Below are 19419 nucleotides of genomic sequence, written 5' to 3'. Positions count from 1 at the left end.
TGGTTGGAAGAGGGATGGAGTGGCTATGGACAAATCCTGCTTTCCAGCAGCCTGCTTGCTCACCTGCATGGAACTCCTGATCGCTTCTGGCGACCATGCTAGCTAAAGCTTCCTGGCCCTTTTGGAATGTTGGTGCAGACCTTCCTTCCCTTGCCTTGCGAGTCTGATTTCAAAGTCAGTTTGAAACGTCGGTTAGGACTGAGCAACTGTTAAAAGAGCAAGCCTAACCGTGTCTACTCAGAAGCAAGTCCTATTGAATACAATGGGGCCTGCTCTCAGGTGAATGGGGTTCAGATTATAGCCTTAAGAGATGAACAAGGGAGGGAAGAGCCACCTTTTGGTTTACAGTTTTTGGATATTCTGGCAGTTACTTACAATGCGCAATAGGGGCTGTTCGCTCATTATTTTTCGATTAATTTTGCACGTGTCCTTTGACAGCCACTGTTTCTGCCCCTTTCTTCAGCCTGCAGGTCACACGGATGATCCTTGCTCAGCAATGACGCCATGGGGAGGATATGGCCATAGTTGCTTCTTGAACATGCTTGTTTTTAATGGAGATGTTAGGGAGTGTGGGAGGTGTTGGGAATACCGTCTGAGTTGTTGCCCAATAAGTCAAGGTTTCTCTTTCTTAGAAGCTGAACAGATTGCAGTGAAGATATTGCGAAGGAAAGAGTTGAGTATGCCAAGGTACGTAATTAGCTTACCGTTTGGGGGCCAGAAATTCATTTTGTAGAGCAGAGGTGAGGAACCTCTAGCCTTCCAGATGTTGATGGACTACAACTCCCATCATCCTTGACCGTTGGCTTTGCTGCCTGGGGGCTGATGGGAGCTGGGAATCCAGCAACACAACACCTGGTGTGAAACTCTTAAGTTTGGGGAAGCGCAAGGCGACTTAAAAATAATAACATTCTATATCCTTCCTGTGGTTCTTCATACTCTCACCCTGAACTCCATTGTCTCCAGGATTATTATGTGAGCCCAATATGGTGCCGCCAGGCACTGTGGAACAGACTTCGCCACTGCCTCCCCCTACCAGCTCCTGGCTCTTGCCGTTCAGCTCACCCCCCTTCTCTTGCATCGGTTTTTGGAGCAGCAGCCAGCTGTCCTCATAGGCTGGCCTTGGCTTTTGAAGAGCTTGGAAATGGGCAGGAGCAGAAACAAAAGCCTCCTGACTTCGTGCCCCCCCCATAGATGTTTGGAAAAACTCAGGCAACCTCTGAGTGCAACTCTTTTTCTAGGTACGGAAGTGCTGAAGAATGGCGATGCTCTCCAATCCTAACCAGTAGATGACCAGGGACCAGGAGCTGCAGTTCAGGAGAAGAGAGGAACCAGCTCTCCTGTGTGAACTTACACAAGGGGCGGCTGCTGCTGCTGTTCGGAGTATCTACAGTCCCAGGAAGTGTGACTTTATCATGTATATGACTTATCTGCCTGCTTAACTGTGCAAGTTTAATAAATTGGAATTATGTAATCTGTAAATCTGAGAAAGAAATGGATTAAGAATTGGAAGTGGTGGGCCATAGCAATTAACAAGAATGTTGGGTTTGGGAGCCTGAAGGGGAGGGCTATAGTGTGGGGAAGGGGGCTGCTAGGACCAAAAAGCCCAGCATTAGGAAGGGCTGCCATAGGCATCATGGGGTGAGCATTTTCATCCCCGTCATCTCGACCTACATTCTGCTTTTTTAAAGAAAAAATCCCAGTTGAACTATATAGTAGACCCGCAACATTAACTCCCTTTACATACACAGTTGCAACCGGATGTGGGTTTTGGGGGTGGGTGGGGTTGGGTTAAAAATAAATAAATGGGAGAGTGGAGGAAATCTACCATTCCTGGCTTGGCATTTATTCCCCCCCCCATGCACCCAGTGGGCTTTCTTGTTTACCAGGCTCTGGAAAGGAGGTAGGATGACTCTGGGAAGCTCCCAGAACCCTCATGCCTGCTCCCCCGAGGTGGATAAGCAGCCTTCCACCTTGCAGGTCCAGGGATTCCAGACTTTGCACACAAGGTCCCTGGACCTGAACCCAAAAGTAAGTTGGAGGGGTTTGGGGGTCCAATGTGCTATGTACATGCCTTTGTGCATAACATTTGCACCCGGCTATCCTTACACATGAAACATACCCCTAGCACAATATGGAATCCAGATCCAGCCTATCAACGAAACTTGGAAATGGAACCATGCATGGTTGCCATATAATCCATGGTGAACCTATAACTTTGGGCAGTGCTAGTTTTCTAGAGAGAAAGGTGCTGGAACTCTCCACGAATGCCTCCCTTGTTCTCTTTTAATGGCAATGGTGCCCACCTGAGAGATGCCAGAACTTAGTACTGGCAAGATCCATCTGACTTGGGGATTGAGGATTATCTGCACATGCAAACAAAAAGTACAGAAGTGTAATCTTTGGCTCGTAATTGGAAAGGGCTAGAGCAGTAGCCTTGCATACAGGTTGCAGGATCAACCCTCAGCATCTCCGGGTTGGGCTGGGAAGACTGCTGGAAACCCTGGAAAACTCTTACTACACTCAGTGTAGACAAGACTCAGCTGGATGGTCTGACTCAATATAAAAAAGCATCAGTTTCTGTATTAAATTTTCCACGCTTTGGCAAATGCTGCTTAGTTCCAGAACTTTGAATGGCGCTCTTTGCTGCTGGCGCAGGACACAGTCAAAAGCTTGGCTGGGCATCCAAGAACTAGCAACACACTTCTCTGAATCATAGTCTTTAGTATATTTAATACATTAGATGAGCCATTGCAAATCAAAATGGAAATTGTTAAAACTCATACAGCTTACAAAATGAAGTGAACACACCCCAGTTGAAAGTATTCACACACTTTTGCTTTCAGTATTGTTCCATGAAATCGGTTTAGGAACTGTGCAAAAAAATCAAAAGGGTCTCTGTCAGAACGATTGCCTTGACGACTGTATATACTCTTGGAAGGTCACAGCAGCATCTATAGCGACGGAACTGGCAGTGACCCTATGCAGTTTTCTGAACTCTGAAGTGTAGAGTCAAAGGAGCCTGGTGTCAATCCACTCATGCCATCATTTTGAGGAGTTTCACCTTTCAGAAAGTCATCTTCCTCTTCACCTTTGCACTGCACGCACACACAAAAAGGAAATCAAAGTACTTAATTTGTTTTTTCACTCCACTATCTAGACTCAGGATTTTATACCAGACCAAAAAAAACACAGGAACAAACATACTCCAAGGCAAGGCATCCCATCAGAATTAAAGGTGGCGTTTGAATAAAATTGCTCACCTCATTAATGGGGTCTGTAGCCTCTATGAGGTCTTCAGAACACTCCTCTTCCCAAAACTGATATAATGGGTTGATTATGTTCTTTGATCTGCAAAAAGGCATAATATAAGGAGAGAAGGAAGTAGATACATGTGCTTTATTCCAGTGCCATCCAGATTCCCCTACAGTGGAAGAGGCTATCCTTCAATGGGTTAGTTCCCCCACTGCAATAGGGCAAAGTCAGTTTTAATGGCCATTCCATACAGGAAAAAGTCTTCCCCCAATTGCCTAGCTCTGAGGCCAGATGGCCATGCCAATGTTTCCTAGACTTATCCTCCACTCTGGCTTAAAATGACATGGAAATGTTAATAATGAAACCATCCTACGTGCCAATAGCAAACTCAGTTTGAGCAGCCAAAACAACACTTTGTATGAACAAGAGGGGAGGCATAAAGCTCAGGGGTTTCAAAAGTAAAAAACTGAACAAACACCAAGAGGAAATGAGAACCCCACAAACAGTGCACTTGGTACTGAGCAAGGAAACCCCCCCCCCAAAAAAAATCCTATGCTGGTGCTGCCCAAGGTTGACATGACACAGTTCCTCCCCACCCGGGTTGCCACAACACTACTGCATCAAGAACTTGTAATGGGAAACAAAAAGCAAAATACAGCCTGTAAACCTGAGCTGAAAGCGATGAGTGCTTTGCTTGGAAGTGCCGAACAGGCTCTTTCCATAATAATTAAGTAAAAAAAAAAAAAAGGTTCGCTGATGTCTGGAATTAGATACCTTTTGAGAATATAAGGGTCAAACGGGAAATAGCTGTCAAGGGGGTTTGTGCAAGTCTCAACAGAGTCACCCCCACAGCTGCTTCTTACAACTGGCAAAACTTGCCGCCTGTTCCTCTCGATGATGGTGTCACAAAATGCGATTTGGTATTTCCTGGAAGAGAGCGAAAATGGCTGGCCTGAAGCTTCTTTTGAGGAGAGATGCGACCACAAAAACTAATACGAGCACATCAAAAACAGCTAAGACCCTTTCTATCGGCTCAGGTGGGACCCAATCACGTCTTGCTTCTCCCCTCCCAGTACAGGCAACTCCCACAATGCGTAACTAAAATTACGTGTATTGGGAGCACCCTGGAAAGGCAGTGGGGTTTGCATAGCTGACATGCTGGACAGGGGGTTGAAATTACTGTCACAATTTGGCCTTCCAACCTACAAGCACCGTCCAAACAGGCAGAGCACACACCTGCAAGGGCCTATTATTAGAAGACAGAAATATATTTTGTCATCTATATTTCTGTATTCAATTAACAATATTCAAGAAAGTTTTTTTTAATAAAAAAAAGACACTTACCTGGTAATGGCAGCAAAAAAATTCACAATGGAAGGCAAGCAGACCTTCAGGGGGTTTAGCTGGCACATCACAATGCGTTCGAGGTTTAAGCTCTGCAGGAAGGCCAAACCTTCAAAACAAAACGAGCAAAGAACATTTAGCGCTTGGGTGGGAAAGCGAAAGCTGTTTGGGCAGTATGCATTTTTCACAATGCGCATGAGGCTCGGCGCCGCTTTGAATGCTACAGGAGAAAAGTGTGTGTTACTAAAAGCTGCACACATGCAAAAAGAAGGCACGGTCAGGCCTGGCTTCCTGGCAGATAAAACATAAAGGGTGCATGCTACTAAATGCATCGGATAGGAATGTCTAAAACGGACTCTGACGAAGATGGTGTTATCTGGTGGGTCAAAGGAAAGTTAAGGGCACAGCTGTCATGCCAAGGGGGACCATTACTCAGTATTCTCCACAGGTGGCCAGTAGCTCTTCAGGGTCTCAGCCCTACTTGGAGATGCTCTACCACTGAGTTATGGCCCTCCTAATTCAATTGAATTAACTCCAGTCTGAATGCTCTTCCACCCAGTATTTGTTCTGCTCTGTAAACTTATTCATGGCTCCCAAACTGAGGACTCCAAAGATGTGCCCAAGTACCAAGGAGAACAGTCCCCACCCACGCAGCTGCTTCTCGCTGTGAGCCATTCAACAATTAAACTGCCAAATTCTCCCTGAGCTGTTTTTCCCATATACACACCTTTCTTTAGGTTTCCGTCCACTATTTGCTTGTGACGAAATATGACCACGTAGAACACAGCCTGGCAGGTGGCATAAAAGGGCCCGTGAAGAGTGACGTCGCAAAAGGCTTTCGCCCCTGTGCCCTGGTTGTCGATGTACACGTGGAGCCAGTTGACCAGCAAGTCCAGGCAGGCTTTCACTGTACTGCAATGGGACCAAAAGGAGAGAGAACCTAATGAAGGGCAGTTGTTCTACATTTCACAAGTGAGTCGGTAGCTACCATTTGGGACAAGGTGCGACGAGGCAACTACATTCCTGTTAGCAGTTCAGGCTTGGTCACAAAGCCAAAAATGCATCTGGGCATGCCAAAAGCGTTCCATCTTTTTGCAAAACAAAACCAGTATTTGGAAATTGGCCGAAAGGACTCCAGCTACAGAGCAGAGCAATAAGGAAATTGGAGCAAACAGAAAGTCCAGATGAAGACTGACGGCTTAAGGTGTATACAGTGATGCACCTGGAGTGGAGAAAGCAGGGAAGTAGTTTTCTTCCTCTTTCATAAATACCAGAACTCATCCGTTGTAAGATTCATAGCAAATAGAAGGAAGTACGTACATTGGACGCTCGGGTTGCGAACATGATCCATGCGGGAGGCACGTTCGCAACCCATAGCGCCACGTCTGCGCACGCGCGGGTCACAATTCGGTGCTTCTGCGCATGCGCGGGCACTGAAACCCAGAAGTAACCCGTTCAGGTACTTCCGGGTTCGGCGCAGGACACAACCTGAAAAGACGCAACCTGAAGCATCTGTAACCTGAGGTATGACTATACAGTACTTCTTTTACATAGTGCATCATTGAAGGAGTTCAATCCTATAAGATGGTAGCGATGGACAGACTTTAAAAGAGGATTCCGCATACTCAAGGAGAAGATTGTTACATTTCTACAAGCCATGCTCTCCTTCCACTGCCACAGGCAGCTCTGAAGACCAGCTCTTGGGAATTGCAAGTGGGGAGGGTGCTGTCGTGCTCAGGTCCCACCTGGGGTCTTCCCACAGGTTGAGCAAAGCGAGAAGAGGATGCTGAACTAGATGGCTTTTGGCCTGATGCAGGAGGACTTGTCGTGCTTTTGCACAGACAAGTCAGAGCAAGGGATGACTTGAAGAAGGGCTTAAGACAAAATTCCTTGTGTGGACATCAAAGTCTTGACCACCAGACACCAGAAAAGGAGCTTGGTTATGGGGACCTCTCTACTATTCGAGACTTAGGGCAGGGGTAGGTAGCCTGTGGCTCTCAGGATGTTCTGGGACACTCCATCTCCCATCCTTTGCATTCTACCGCCCCAGGCAGCTGCCTGCATGGCAGAATGGGACACCAAAAATGGGAAACACTTAGCAGTCCAGGATAAGCTAGTCCTTGGGAAAGATATGTAAGCTCAGTAGTAGAGCATCTGCTTTGCATGCAGAAGATCCCAGATTCAATCCCTGGCATCTCCAGGTCAGCCTGGGAATGTTCCCTGCCCAAAACCCTGCACAGCTGCTGCCAGTCAGAGTAGACAGTACTGAGCCAAATGGGCCATTGGTCTGACAGCGTAAGGCAGCTTCCTATGACACCTGAGTCTCCATCGCATGAGCTCCTCCACTGCACTCCTGGATTCCACATATCTAGCCTTGCACAGCAGATTGGTAGCTACAAAAAGGAAGTTAGTAGGCTACTTACACAACCGGAACAAACTTTGCCCGTGCCAAAAAGCTGCCGGTGTAGTTGGCAGCAGCCTGCCTGATCACGGCTGGAGTATTTAGATTACGAAGCATTTTCCAAAGATGCTCCACAAAGGCTTCTGCAATTCCCTGTAAGACAGAGTCACATGTGGCAAGACATCAAATGCCGTGGAAACTAAATCCATGGACTCTTTGTTTGCAGGCATCAATTACTTCTGGGAGTAGGGGGTGAGGAACATGTAGCCCTCCAGATGGGCTCCAACTCCCATCAGTCCCAGGCAGCATGTCCAATGATCAGGGATGATGGGAGATGCGAGTCCAGTAACATCTGAAAGTCCATAGAGCTCCCCACCCTGACTTCGGGGAGATACCCAGCAAACAGGGACCTTTTTGGCAGTGAAAGCAATCAACATGCCTGCATATGTTGGAAGTAGTGTCCTTACTCAGATCTTGCTCACCAAGAAGACTGCGGGTGCTTTTAGCTCCAACCCCCAAGGCCTAGGCCACAGTTCTTTGCAGCGCCCCCCCCCCACATTTAAGGGATCTGGGATGGCTCCCCACATCAATAAGTGGGAGCAAAGCACAGCAAGAGAGGCAATTAACTGTACGCACCAATTTGAAGCTAGAGAGGTAGAACATGATGTACTGCACGTGACATAAGCCATGGGTCGGCAAAATGAGCTTATCGAACACTGTCACCAGATCCCGATACAAATCCTTGGTGTTGCCAATATCAAGCTTCCCTGAGAACAAAAAAGCATTTCTGTTACTGCAGCATCGTACCAAGAAACAGCATGCCTATTTTTCATGTTTACAGTAGTGTTTTTCAAATCAAAATTTTATTGGCCAACCAAATGCAGGTTATAGCAAAAAACAATCAAAAGAAAAGCAGGTAATTTTAGCAAGCAAGCAGTGACAGTAAATATGTAACAAAACATACGTACAGTGGTACCTCTACTTACGAATAGCTCTACTTACGGATTACAGGTAGGTAGCCGTGTTGGTCTGAGTCGAAACAAAATAAAAAAAAATCCTTCAGTAGCACCTTAAAGACCAACTAAGTTTTTATTTTGGTATGAGCTTTTGTGTGCATGCACACTTCATCAGATACTTCTGTTTCACTGTATCTGATGAAGTGTGCATCCACACGAAAGCTCATACCAAAATAAAAACTTAGTTGGTCTTTAAGGTGCTACTGAAGGATTTTTAAAATTTTGTTTCTACTTACGAATGTTTCTACTTACGAATAGAGCTCCGTCCACCATCTTGGATGCGGTTTAGATAGGATTTTTTCTACTTACGAATTTTTAGATAGGGTTGCTTCTACTTACAAATTTTTTCTCCCAATGCATTCCTATGGGATTCGACTTACAATTTTTTTTGACTTACAAATGTGCGTTCGGAACGCATTAAATTCGTAAGTAGAGGTACCACTGTAATACACAAAAACATACATCTATATCAGGTCGCAAAGCTGGTCTCACGGTTTTCCCGAGTTGGGAAGGTTTCACAGCACACATAGTTGTATTGAACATAACAGGCTTAGCCAGGTTAGACAGCAGCTGTTTGATTTTGTCGATGTCACTAAGCGTGGCAATCGGCTCTAAAAAAATATTTAAATATTTTGCCTAAAAAGGCACTGATAAAACTCCACATGGCTAATCTCATCTGGCATAACTTTATCCCGCCCTTAATACAAACATCTACACACAGGTCTATCTTGCTTCCTCTTGCCCACTTTAAGCCTGAAGCTCTATACAGTATTCAGGCATCTCCTGCTAGGTGGTCCCACAGATATTTCTATAATCTCTGCTGCCTCCTCACTATTAATCTCAAATAAATAATTTAAGCACATTGTACAGGGGTAATTACCATTCACATGGCAGATATCTTTAACGTATGAAAACAGGACCATCATCAGGAGGTCTAGGCGTTCTGCAACTGGGTGAGCCATCACCTCATTTTTCTCCGGGTTTTCTCCATCTTCATCCTATTAAAATAAAAGTACTGACTAAGGAGTACTGAACTCTGATAACGTCTGGAAAATCACCATTGTGGAGAAGCTTATGTATCAAATGTACATCATCATCAACAACAACAACAACAACATTAAGGGGGAAGTAAAACAGGATGCCTTCTGTTCAGAAGGGAGGTTTATTTCTCTTGTTAATGAGAATAATTCAGGCAAATGCAGAGCCATTAGACACAAAGTAGTGAGAATTTCAGAAAACATCAAAAACAGATGTTATATATATTAACTACAGCAAGGATGATGAAGAAGAAGAGTTTGGATTTGATATCCCGCTTTATCACTATCCGAAGGAGTCTCAAAGCGGCTAACATTCTCCTTTCCCTTCCTCCCCCACAACAAACACTCTGTGAGGTGAGTGGGGCTGAGAGACTTCAGTGGAGGAGCGGAGACGCGAACCCGGTTCCCCAGATTATGGGTCTACCGCTCTTAACCACTACACCACACTGGCTCTATTATTTGCTAAACAATGGAAGCAGAGGCAGGTTCTGAGAAAGCAAAAAATAATTAAAAATATATGGGAAAAGCTGGAATTCATAAAGTTAACAAGGGTGGTACATCCTTATAAAATTGTGAGAAAACTGGTAAATGGAATCCAACAATCAACTATGCACGCACACACAGCTCTCTCTATGTATGAAATAGGTATAACATATTCAGGGTCATATTGTTTCCAGCTATAAAGGAAATATAAGCAAATATTTAAATATTTGATACTGAGATTTTATAGAGATAATTTGAACATTTATTAAAAGTAGACTGACATTCAACCTATATTTTTGAAAGTGCTACAAAAAATAATTGTGATATCAAAGGTTTCGTTATCGAGATATTGTAGGAATACTGAAAGGCTTATATAATAGGATGTGTTGCATTATATAACATTCTTACCAATATTTGTATTATCATGTATTGTTTGTATTATCAAGAACATGGATTCCCCCAAAGAATCCTGGGATCCATAGTTTATTAAGGGTGCTGGGAACTGTAGCTCAGTGAGGGGGTAAACTACAGTTCCCAGGATTCTTTGAGAGAAACCATGTGTTTTGCATGTATGGCTCGGATGTGACCTGTTGCACTGCTCAATAAGCACACTTGCCATGTCAAAAAGTCCTTCTTCAGCAGCCCCTTCGCTCTCCTCCTCTTCTGCAGCTTCAATCTCTTTTCTGGGAGCACTCACCTGTTGTAAGGAGTAAGGATACTGAACATTTCTAAAGGTGTTTGATATGCATGCAAATGAAGGTGTACAACAATCCTTAAAACTTAGATATCCCACCCCCAGCTGAAAAGGTAACGGGTTTGATCAAATTATTACCCAATGTCACATTTATATCCTGCCTTAATTGCAAGGAGCTCAAGACAGCACACTTAGGGGACAATGCTCCATTGTGCAAACAGAGATCCTTGCGCTGATGGAACCTTCAAAGAATCATATAATTGTAGAGTTGGAAGGGACCCTGAGGGTCATCTAGTGCAACCCCCTGCGATGCAGGAATCTCAAGTGCATGGAGTGCTACTTTGGACACAGTCCATATAATTTACTTTTCCATCCAGGTCAAAAGCAGGCTATCAATTAAAGCCAGTCTAATAAAACCATCTATACAACCATCTCTTTTGTCCACTTAAAAAAAAAAAAACCACTGACCTGGAGATGGTATGGACCAGGCATAGGCAAACTCGGCCCTCCAGATGTTTTGGGACTACAACTCCCATCATCCCTAGCTAACAGGACCAGTGGTCAGGGATGATGGGAGTTGTAGTCCCAAAACATCTGGAGGGCCGAGTTTGCCTATGCCTTCCTTTTTCTAAAATGTAATACAAAATAAAGGTGAAATAATTAAGTCTTTTATGAACAACTCTCTATACTTACATCCATCTTTAATACCCTTTCAATAACCAGCTCCAGAATGTCATGCCTCAGAGTTGGGATATAGCCACTGATTCGTAGCATGTTATGCACGTAGCATTGCTGCAATGGAATTCCCCCACAAAAATGATAAATTAAAAAACATATACACAAAACGTTTTTCTTGTATAGAAAACCATTTGAGTAGTAGTAGGTTTGGGTCAGGGAAATTTTTTTTTGTGTAAGGCAGCGTTTCTAGAAAGGACCACAGCTCAGTCCTAAAGCTTGTGGGTTTTGAATGAAAGAGGTTCCAGGTTCAATCCCTGCCAATATTCTCAGTTAAAAGCAGAAAATCCCTGGTGAGATGGAAAGACAGAGAAGGCATTAACACTTGAAGGAATAGAAAAAGCTTCTACATGCTGACAGTTCTCTATGCTCATCCCGTATCTGCACCATCAAGATCTGTGGATACTCAGCTTCTACCACTTTTATTTCAAGAGGGTCATTAACAATAGCACTGACGCAAGACACACAAAGGAGAATCCCATTTTAAACTGAAGGCGGATTACTTACCAGGGTTCTTTCCGATTTCTTAACAAAGGGAAATTTGTCAATGAGCACCGGCATGAGAAACTGTGGTGTCCTGCAATGCAAGTGTAAAGAACCTTCAAAATAAGTGTGAACACAGGACAGCCCATTAAACGATCTCAGCAAACATTTCAGGACTTGAATGATGAAAGTCTCATAAAAAAGAGGCACAGGCACTGATTCACAATACTGTTTTCCACCCAAGTTTGAGACAGATTTCTTAACATAAATAGGGGGCTACTCAACTTAAGAAAAGTACACACCAGTGCTATAAGGAAGATTACCGGGCTAATTTGGACATATTTTCTCTCAGTAGAGCAATTACAATTTAATCCATTTATTAAATAAATTATTAATTTCATTTATTGATTGATTTTAATCAGTTACATCTAGTTCATCAGGAAAAATAAGAAACAGGCCCCAACAGCACAGTGTAGACATGCAAAGTCTTTAGTCTTTTAAAAGACGCATTGGAAACTCAAGATGGAGAATTAGATCTGTCCTCAGGGAAAAATAATCACACATGTTGTTAATCTAGAGTAAATTATTTCCTACCAAGATAGTTCACTCGCAATCATACTCCACCTAAAATCATGCACTGAAATGGTGGGGGGAATACACTTTATACATTAAGCAATTTAATTGAAAATACAAATTATGATGATGATATTTTAGTAGCACCCTAAACGCAGGATTAAGGCTTCTCTTTCTTACAAGCTTTCACATGTCATACCGTAACCGATTACAACAATAATACAGAGGAACCGACCTATTTTGAACTACAAAATATTATCAACTTAGGTAGCTTTGTCACTTGAAGCTAATATGAAAGATGTGTTACAGGTAGGTAGCCGTGTTGGTCTGACATAGTCGAAACAAAAAAAACAAAAAATCCTTCCTTAGAGACCAACTAAGTTTGTCATAGCTATGAGCTTTCGTGTGCATGCACACTTCTTCAGATACCTGATATCTGAAGAAGTGTGCATGCACACGAAAGCTCATACCTATGACAAACCTAGTTGGTCTCTAAGGTGCTACTGGAAGGATTTTGTTTTTGTTTTCTATGTAAGATGTGTGACTGTGTTTCAGCTAGCAGGTAGAAAGGGCTATGAATTAACTTAGGAGATTTACCAAATCAATTACTGTGTACTTACAAAGGGACGTATTTTGCAATTGTTTGCAGTGCTCTATGACAAGTGTCAAAGCCTTCAGTAACATCTGCAAGAATTGAACATCATCAAGCATGTACATTAATCCAGAATTTTTTCTTATATAGTTTTTCCATGTTAGATTTTATGTGAGCACTTCCTTAACCACTTAAGGTAGATAGATTTGGTGCTATTATATTGTTTAAACCAGGCATAGGCAAACGCGGCCCTCCAGATGTTTTGGGACTACAACTCCCATCATCCCTAGCTAACAGGACCAGTGGTCAGGGATGATGGGAGTTGTAGTCCCAAAACAGCTGGAGGGCCGAGTTTGCCTATGCCTGGTTTAAACTTTATATCTAATGTATGTGAGTGGCAGGGCTGGGCGATAACTGGTTTTCATCATTGTGATATTTCACCTGCTACACATCATAATATACCGATATATCAAGATGTCTGAAATAAAAATGGAGCTATGTAGAGGCACTGGCTGGCTTCACGGTTTTCCCCACATTGTGATTTTTGCATAGCACACATACAGTACACATCATGATTTGCGATATATCGTCAGGTCAAAGATGAAACCAAAATCATAATATGGACTTCAAACTGGTTTTGGACAATATACAGTGGTACATCGGGCTACAGACGCTTGAGGTTACAGGCGCTTCAGGTTACAGACTCTGCTAACCCCAAAATAGTACCTCAGGTTAAGAACAGTTTCAGGTTAAGAACGAACCTCCAGAATGAATTAAGTTCTTAACTCGAGGTGCCACTGTATTGATATATCACCCAGCGCTAATGAGCGGCAACAGCTGCTAGCTTAGAGAGCTTTTAAAGCGAATTAGGTGAATTCAGGGAAGGTAAGTCTATCAATGGGATGCGGGTGGCACTGTGGGTTAAACCACAGAGCCTAGGGCTTGCCGATCAGAAGGTCGGCAGTTCAAATCCCTGCGACGGGTGAGCTCCCGTTGCTCAGTCCCTGCTCCTGCCAACCTAGCAGTTCGAAAGCACGTCAAAGTGCAAGTAGATAAATAGGTACCGCTACAGCAGGAAGGTAAAAGGCGTTTCTGTGTGCTGCTCTGGTTCGCCAGAAGCGGCTTTGTCATGCTAGCCACATGACCCGGAAGCTGTACGCCGGCTCCCTCGGCCAATAACGCGAGATGAGCGCCGCAACCCCAGTCGGTCACAACTGGACCTAATGGTCAGGGGTCCCTTTACCTTTTACCTGTAAGTATATCAATAGCTGCTGCTGTGTGCAACCTCCAAGTTTCATTCAATGGAAAGCCACAAATATCAGAAAGAACTAGATTTCACCCTTAACCTTAACCCTAGAAGCCCCAGTGTAGTAAAATGGAAATAATATGGAACACAAGAAGCTGCCTTATACCGAGTCAGCTTAAACTGACTGGCAGCAGCTCTCCAAGATTTTGTGCTAACACGACTGACCATTAGATATGAAATGGCTACTCACTTTCATCATCATCTGAATCCGAAATGTCCACATTGTTCTCTTGTATGGTTATTCGAGCTAGGTGGAAAAAGCATTATTCTATTATTATACATTTCACGCGAGAATCTAATTGCCAAACTTAAGTTCCAAACGAAAATGGCCACTTGGTCAACAAACAATACAAGGCAGAAGAAAAGAAAAGAAAAACTCACGTGGTACAAAGTGCGAGACAATCATTGCAAGACATGGCCTAAGGTAGATTGTCTGTGCCGACACCAAGTTGCTCAGAAAAGCCAAATACTCTTCCACCACAGCCTGGCTCCTTTTCAGCCACTGCACCCTCTGCAAAATTACACATACACAAAGTTCGAATGCACGTTGCACAGACTGAATCAAGACCAAGTACAGCAAACATTAGAAATGGCACACTCTTACCAGTAAGATGCTGACTAGTTGTTCAAACTCCTTGGTCAAGAGTGTAACAGAAGACCGAAACTCACCCAGCCAGTTTATAATCTGGTCATCCTGCAAACAGAACCAATTTCTCTTTAATAGTCTGAACTTTATAAGGTGTGTAAAAACAAAAACAAAAAAACTTAGTAACGGGGATTTTTGATGTTTTTTTTAAACTGAGTTAATCTGACAGAAAGGCATTACCAGGAGTGTGATGCTGCCCTCTGGGGTGATGAGCGACCAGTCTTCCTCTCTAGTTTGAAGCTGGAGTGTCCAGGGTTCATCTATGCAGTTATGTAGTGATCCTAACCCCTCCCCAGCTCTAAGGCTGGAAGGAAGGCCAGGAACTCTGTAGCAGTTGTGTGGCTAAGGTGCCCACGGCACCTCCGGATGACCCTTGCCTCCCCCCACCTCTCCCGTGGGAAAGGCAAGTGAATAGTGAATAGTGGGCTAGGGTGGCAGCTGCCAGACAGAGGCACTCCCAGGCAGGCTTTCCTGCAAAAAAAGGTAGAATGGAGTGGGATGCCTATTGGGCTGTTGTTGGGCAGTGGCCAGGCCAGGAGGGAAAGGCAGCAACATGGCAACCAGAGCAAGGCCAGAAAGAAACCGGCTGGGAACCCATGAAAGCAATTGCGGAGATAAAGGATAGGGCCTTCTGGGCAGTGGCTCCTTAATTACAGAACCCCCTCCTTCCATATGCTGTCAGTTGTGATGATTTTGAAGTACACTCAAGTCTGTTTTCCAGAGTTTTTATTGACTTGTTAGTGATTTTTCGTCATTTAATGACTTACAATGGATCCTGAGGTTTCAGCTGCTGTTTTGTTACTGGTTCTGGAATACGTAGTAAATTATATAATGAAAAACTGAGTGAATATTTCTTTTCTCTCTTTTTTGTAGATACATACTGTGGTTGAACTTAGAAATAATGTACTTAAAAGTTAAATTTCTGTTCACATGAATGATTTGGCAAAGGGGGCAGGGAAGCCAGACACAACAACATTGCCTTCACATCAGTCAAAAAAACAGACATACAGTATTGCTGGTGGCACTGGGCGATTTCCCCTAAGTCGGATTTGGAACCAAGCTCTTAAAAATAGGGGAAATAGCTGAATTCTTTTGAACCCAGCTGTGTGCATATTTCAGACCCTGTTGTGCCTCCAGTAATATCACTGGAAGCACAACAGGGCCTGATCCCTCTCTCAATGAGCCCCCAACAACCCCATCCCTTATCTTTGTTGCTGCTCTGCCAATGGAAGCATAGATGGTCTCTTTTGCCCCTTCCCTCTTTGACACCAAACACGAAGATTCAAAGAGCAATGGGTAACATACGAAACCACATTAGCCAGCATTCCTTGTGTCTGACATGCAGCATGCCAGGCATTAAAAGGATGGTGCACAACCCCCCTCCATTCCTCTAGTGCCAGAACAATTACAAGGGTAAAGGTGGGAGTAAGCTAGGGACAGAGGGAAGCCATAAGTTCCTATGTAGCTTAGATTTTATCCATGCCTCTGGGCTTGTAAGGCTTCGTAGAAATCAAGTCTAGCATCACACGCCATGTTCTAAACTGTGGTCAGATCTGTTACTGATTTTCCTAGTTATAATAATAAATGGCAAACAAATGGTTCGTTTTTTTCTTACATTTAAGAAGTCATGCAGAACACAGAAATACTTGGATGAAAAAATCCTTACTTTTATGTCTGAATCTAACAGCTGATGCTTCAACAAATCAAATTCAGTTGTCTCACCCTTCAAAACAAAAACAAGAATTAAGTTGTACCCTAACAAGTCATGCAGCCTTGCATCAAAGCTTATTTGATCCCTATTGAAAATAAAGACACACATTGGGCATACAGTAGTACTGTTTCAAAGCATAAAAGCAGTTAATATATGTTCTTTTCTCTCTCTCTGCAACATATGTTAATAACTTTACTGTAACTCCCCAAAACCGTTTTTTCAGATTTAGTGACTATATCTTGTTTTCCTTTCACTTCTTTTGGTGAAAATAACTAAGATATTGCCAGAGACAGTGGGAGTATACAGCTACAAGACAATCTCTTAAGGCTAAACTTGCATTTTTCATTTTCAAAAACCCTTTCAATACAGTCAGAAAATACAAAAGATGAGACAGATAACCATACTACCTTTTGGTATTTTAGAAGGATGTCAGTCAACATCCCACCAAATCTGACTGTTTTCCTTGGTGGAGAACTTAGGAACTCATCTGCAGCCAACATGTCAGCAGTCCTAGGCAGAATAAAACATATGAATGAACACAGTAAGCCAGTGCTTGAAAGTGTGTGAGAGAGAAACCAATAAGGAATGAATGCTTGTGTGTGTGTTAAAATTCATACAAACAAGGGTTGCATTAAAATTTTAATTCATTCCTTATGCTGATATCCCACTTAATTCTCTCCAAAGAGAATTAAAGCGGCATTGATTGATTGATTACATTTATATTAAACCATTCCTCCAAGGATCTCAAGGTGGTGATGTGCATGACCCTCCCCTGTTTACAGTTAAAGAGTGTCAGGATAGGTTCACATATCCTCTTGACCATTTAAGCTCCCAGAGTTAGTGAAGGCCTGTCACTGCCATCGCAGTCTTTTAAGGAACAGTTGAGGGAATTGGGTGTGTTTAGCTTGGTAAAGAGGAGACTGAGGGATAGATACGACAGCCATCTTCAAATACAGTATCTAAAAGACTGTCCCATGGAAGATGGAGCAAGCTTGTTTTCTCCTGCTCTGGAGGACAGGATTCAAGTTACAGAAAACATCTGGAAGAACTTTATGACAGCAAAAGCTGTTGGGACAGTGGAACAGACTCCCTTAGAAGGAGGTGGACTCTTCTTCCTTAAAGGGTCTTAAGCAGATGTTAGATGGTTACCTGTCAAGGATGCTTTAGTTGAGATCCCTGCATTGCAAGGGGTTGGACTAGATGACCCTCGGGCTCCCTTGCAACAATTCCATGATTCTTCGGAGGTCCATCAGCGTGAGCATTTCCACTGGGACATCCCTCCCCACGCCCCCAAATCTGTCCTAGGGGATCCCACTTAAAAGTAGATTTAGGAGGCAGGAGAAACTTTTCACTGCGTCAGCAGCAGAAGTCCTTGTGCACCTCCATCCCACCCTCGCAGCCTCCACCTCACCCTCACCTGCGCTTCGACGAGGCCTGACTCAGGGCCTCCGCCTGCCGCCCAGCCCGCGGTGTCGCCGTTCTTCCTTTCCCCACGAAGCCGCCGCTTCTTCCCTTTCCATCCTCCTCGTGCGCGCAGCCCAAGAGACGCGAGTCTTTCCCACGCAGCACAGCCAGCGCAGAACTCTCCCTCTGACGTCCCCGGAAGTGAAACAAGAGACGATTTCCGGGTCGGCGAGGGGCGGGCCTTCCGCTGTTTAAAGGGCCACCACCCGCACGACCGAAGGGCCGGCGCATCGGCACTTCTGGCTCTTCGTCCTGGAGCGGCTGGAAAGTAGGCGCCACAGTATCTAGTAATACGGTAATGGTCCGTGGTGGTTTAGACCGGCGGACTAAGACCGGGGTTCGAATTCCCCGCCGGGTGACGTTCCCTCTCCGCTTGATCATCTGCCTCACAGGGTTGTTGTGTGAGGATTCAAATGGGAGAGGGGGCAAAATTCTGGACTAAATCGCAGGAACATGTTCTGGTTTCCCCCCCCCGCCCCCAAACCAAAAAACCACTCTGGTTTATTATACGCGTGGAGATCTGTCGATATGTATGTGATAAAAATCATTTTAAAAGAATTAATAAAAGTACTTTTTTATTTTGAAAAAACGGAGATGGAGGGAGAAGCGTTGTTCGCCACCTGGAACTCTTCTGCGAGGGAGGGAAAAAAAGGTGGGATGTGAATGGAAGGATTTGTTTGTTCCGTAAAACTGATATAGCACTTTGGTGGTATAAAAAAACTCAAAGCAGTTTACAAAAGATAAAACGGCAGGGAGTTCCAAAGTGTAGGCGCTGCCACACTAGACGAGCAAGTTATTGCAAATGAGGGACAGGTATTATCTGGCTCCTGTAAAAGTGCCAATTCTGCCCATCAGCATGGGGTAAGTAAGGTGATCTCGTAGGGATGAAATAATGAAATACAAATAAGTGCAGTGCAGTTCTGCATCATATGCATGTCTACTTGCTGCTGAGATCTAGGATTTCATCCTTAGCCTAATAATAGATCCCTGCCTATTTTGGAACTGTGTGTGGCAGCACACATCCAATGCATGATTCCCACGTGATCTCTTTGTCAATTTATACTCAAAGGGGGCACACTTCTGAACAGGTATGCATAGGATTGAATTCTTAATTATCCAAAAATTGTAAGTTTGTAAAAAAAAGACAGTATTTGAAGCTGGAGAGGCTTCAATACTTTTTTACAATTTAATTTTTGTTACGTTTTGGGGTTTATTTTTCAGTTAGGTTTTGGGCTGAACATGGCAGGAACCACAAGTAAAGGCTCTTGTTTCTGTCTGTCTTAAAGGACGTGATCATGAATGGTTCCCCTTACACGGGCTGCGTGCACACCATGCACATGACTTCCCTCAAAGAATCCTGAGAACTGTAGTTTGCTAAGGGTGCAGGTAATTGCAGCTCTTGAGAGTCCCATGGACTGCAATAAAATCAAACATCCATTCTGAAGGAAATCAGCCCTGAGTGCTCACTGGAAGGACAGATCCTGAAGCTGAGGCTCCAATACTTTGGCCACCTCATGAGAAGAGAAGACTCCCTGGAAAAGCCCCTGATGTTGGGAAAGATTGAGGGCACAAGAAGGGGACGACAGAGGACGAGATGGTTGGACAGTGTTCTTGAAGCCATGAACATGAGTTTGACCAAACTGCGGGAGGCAGTGGAAGACAGGAGTGCCTGGCTCTAGTCC

At 44.0% G+C, this 19419-nt stretch overlaps 1 protein-coding gene across 1 annotated transcript; it reads right to left on the bottom strand.

Moving 5' to 3' along the window:
• Positions 1-2701: 2701 nt before the first annotated feature.
• Positions 2702-17869, bottom strand: RRN3 (RRN3 homolog, RNA polymerase I transcription factor). The gene is made up of 18 exons (XM_035131786.2): positions 17691-17869; positions 16681-16783; positions 16229-16285; positions 14521-14610; positions 14298-14427; positions 14107-14163; positions 12639-12702; positions 11470-11539; positions 10921-11019; positions 10150-10230; positions 8894-9011; positions 7634-7764; positions 7020-7150; positions 5324-5508; positions 4597-4705; positions 4027-4179; positions 3261-3348; positions 2702-3095 (listed from the first exon to the last, which is right to left on the bottom strand). Exons 2-18 carry the CDS (start codon positions 16771-16773, stop codon positions 2952-2954), a joined length of 1800 nt encoding a protein of 599 aa, XP_034987677.2. The 5' UTR covers positions 16774-16783; positions 17691-17869; the 3' UTR covers positions 2702-2951.
• Between the last annotated feature and the right edge of the window lie 1550 nt (positions 17870-19419).

Source organism: Zootoca vivipara, chromosome 14 (assembly GCF_963506605.1).
Source record: "Zootoca vivipara chromosome 14, rZooViv1.1, whole genome shotgun sequence".
NCBI lineage: Eukaryota > Metazoa > Chordata > Lepidosauria > Squamata > Lacertidae > Zootoca > Zootoca vivipara.
This window is presented reverse-complemented; position numbering and strand designations above follow the sequence as displayed.

Coding starts and splice junctions, on each gene's coding strand:
- RRN3 (XM_035131786.2), bottom strand. CDS start 16,773: ATGTTGGCTGCAGATGAGTTCCTAAGTTCTCCACCAAGGAAAACAGTC. Junction 14,428..14,520: donor AACTAGTCAGCATCTTACTG/GTAAGAGTGTGC, acceptor GTAATTTTGCAG/AGGGTGCAGTGGCTGAAAAG. Junction 3,349..4,026: donor GACCCTTATATTCTCAAAAG/GTATCTAATTCC, acceptor GCCTTTTTGCAG/ATCAAAGAACATAATCAACC.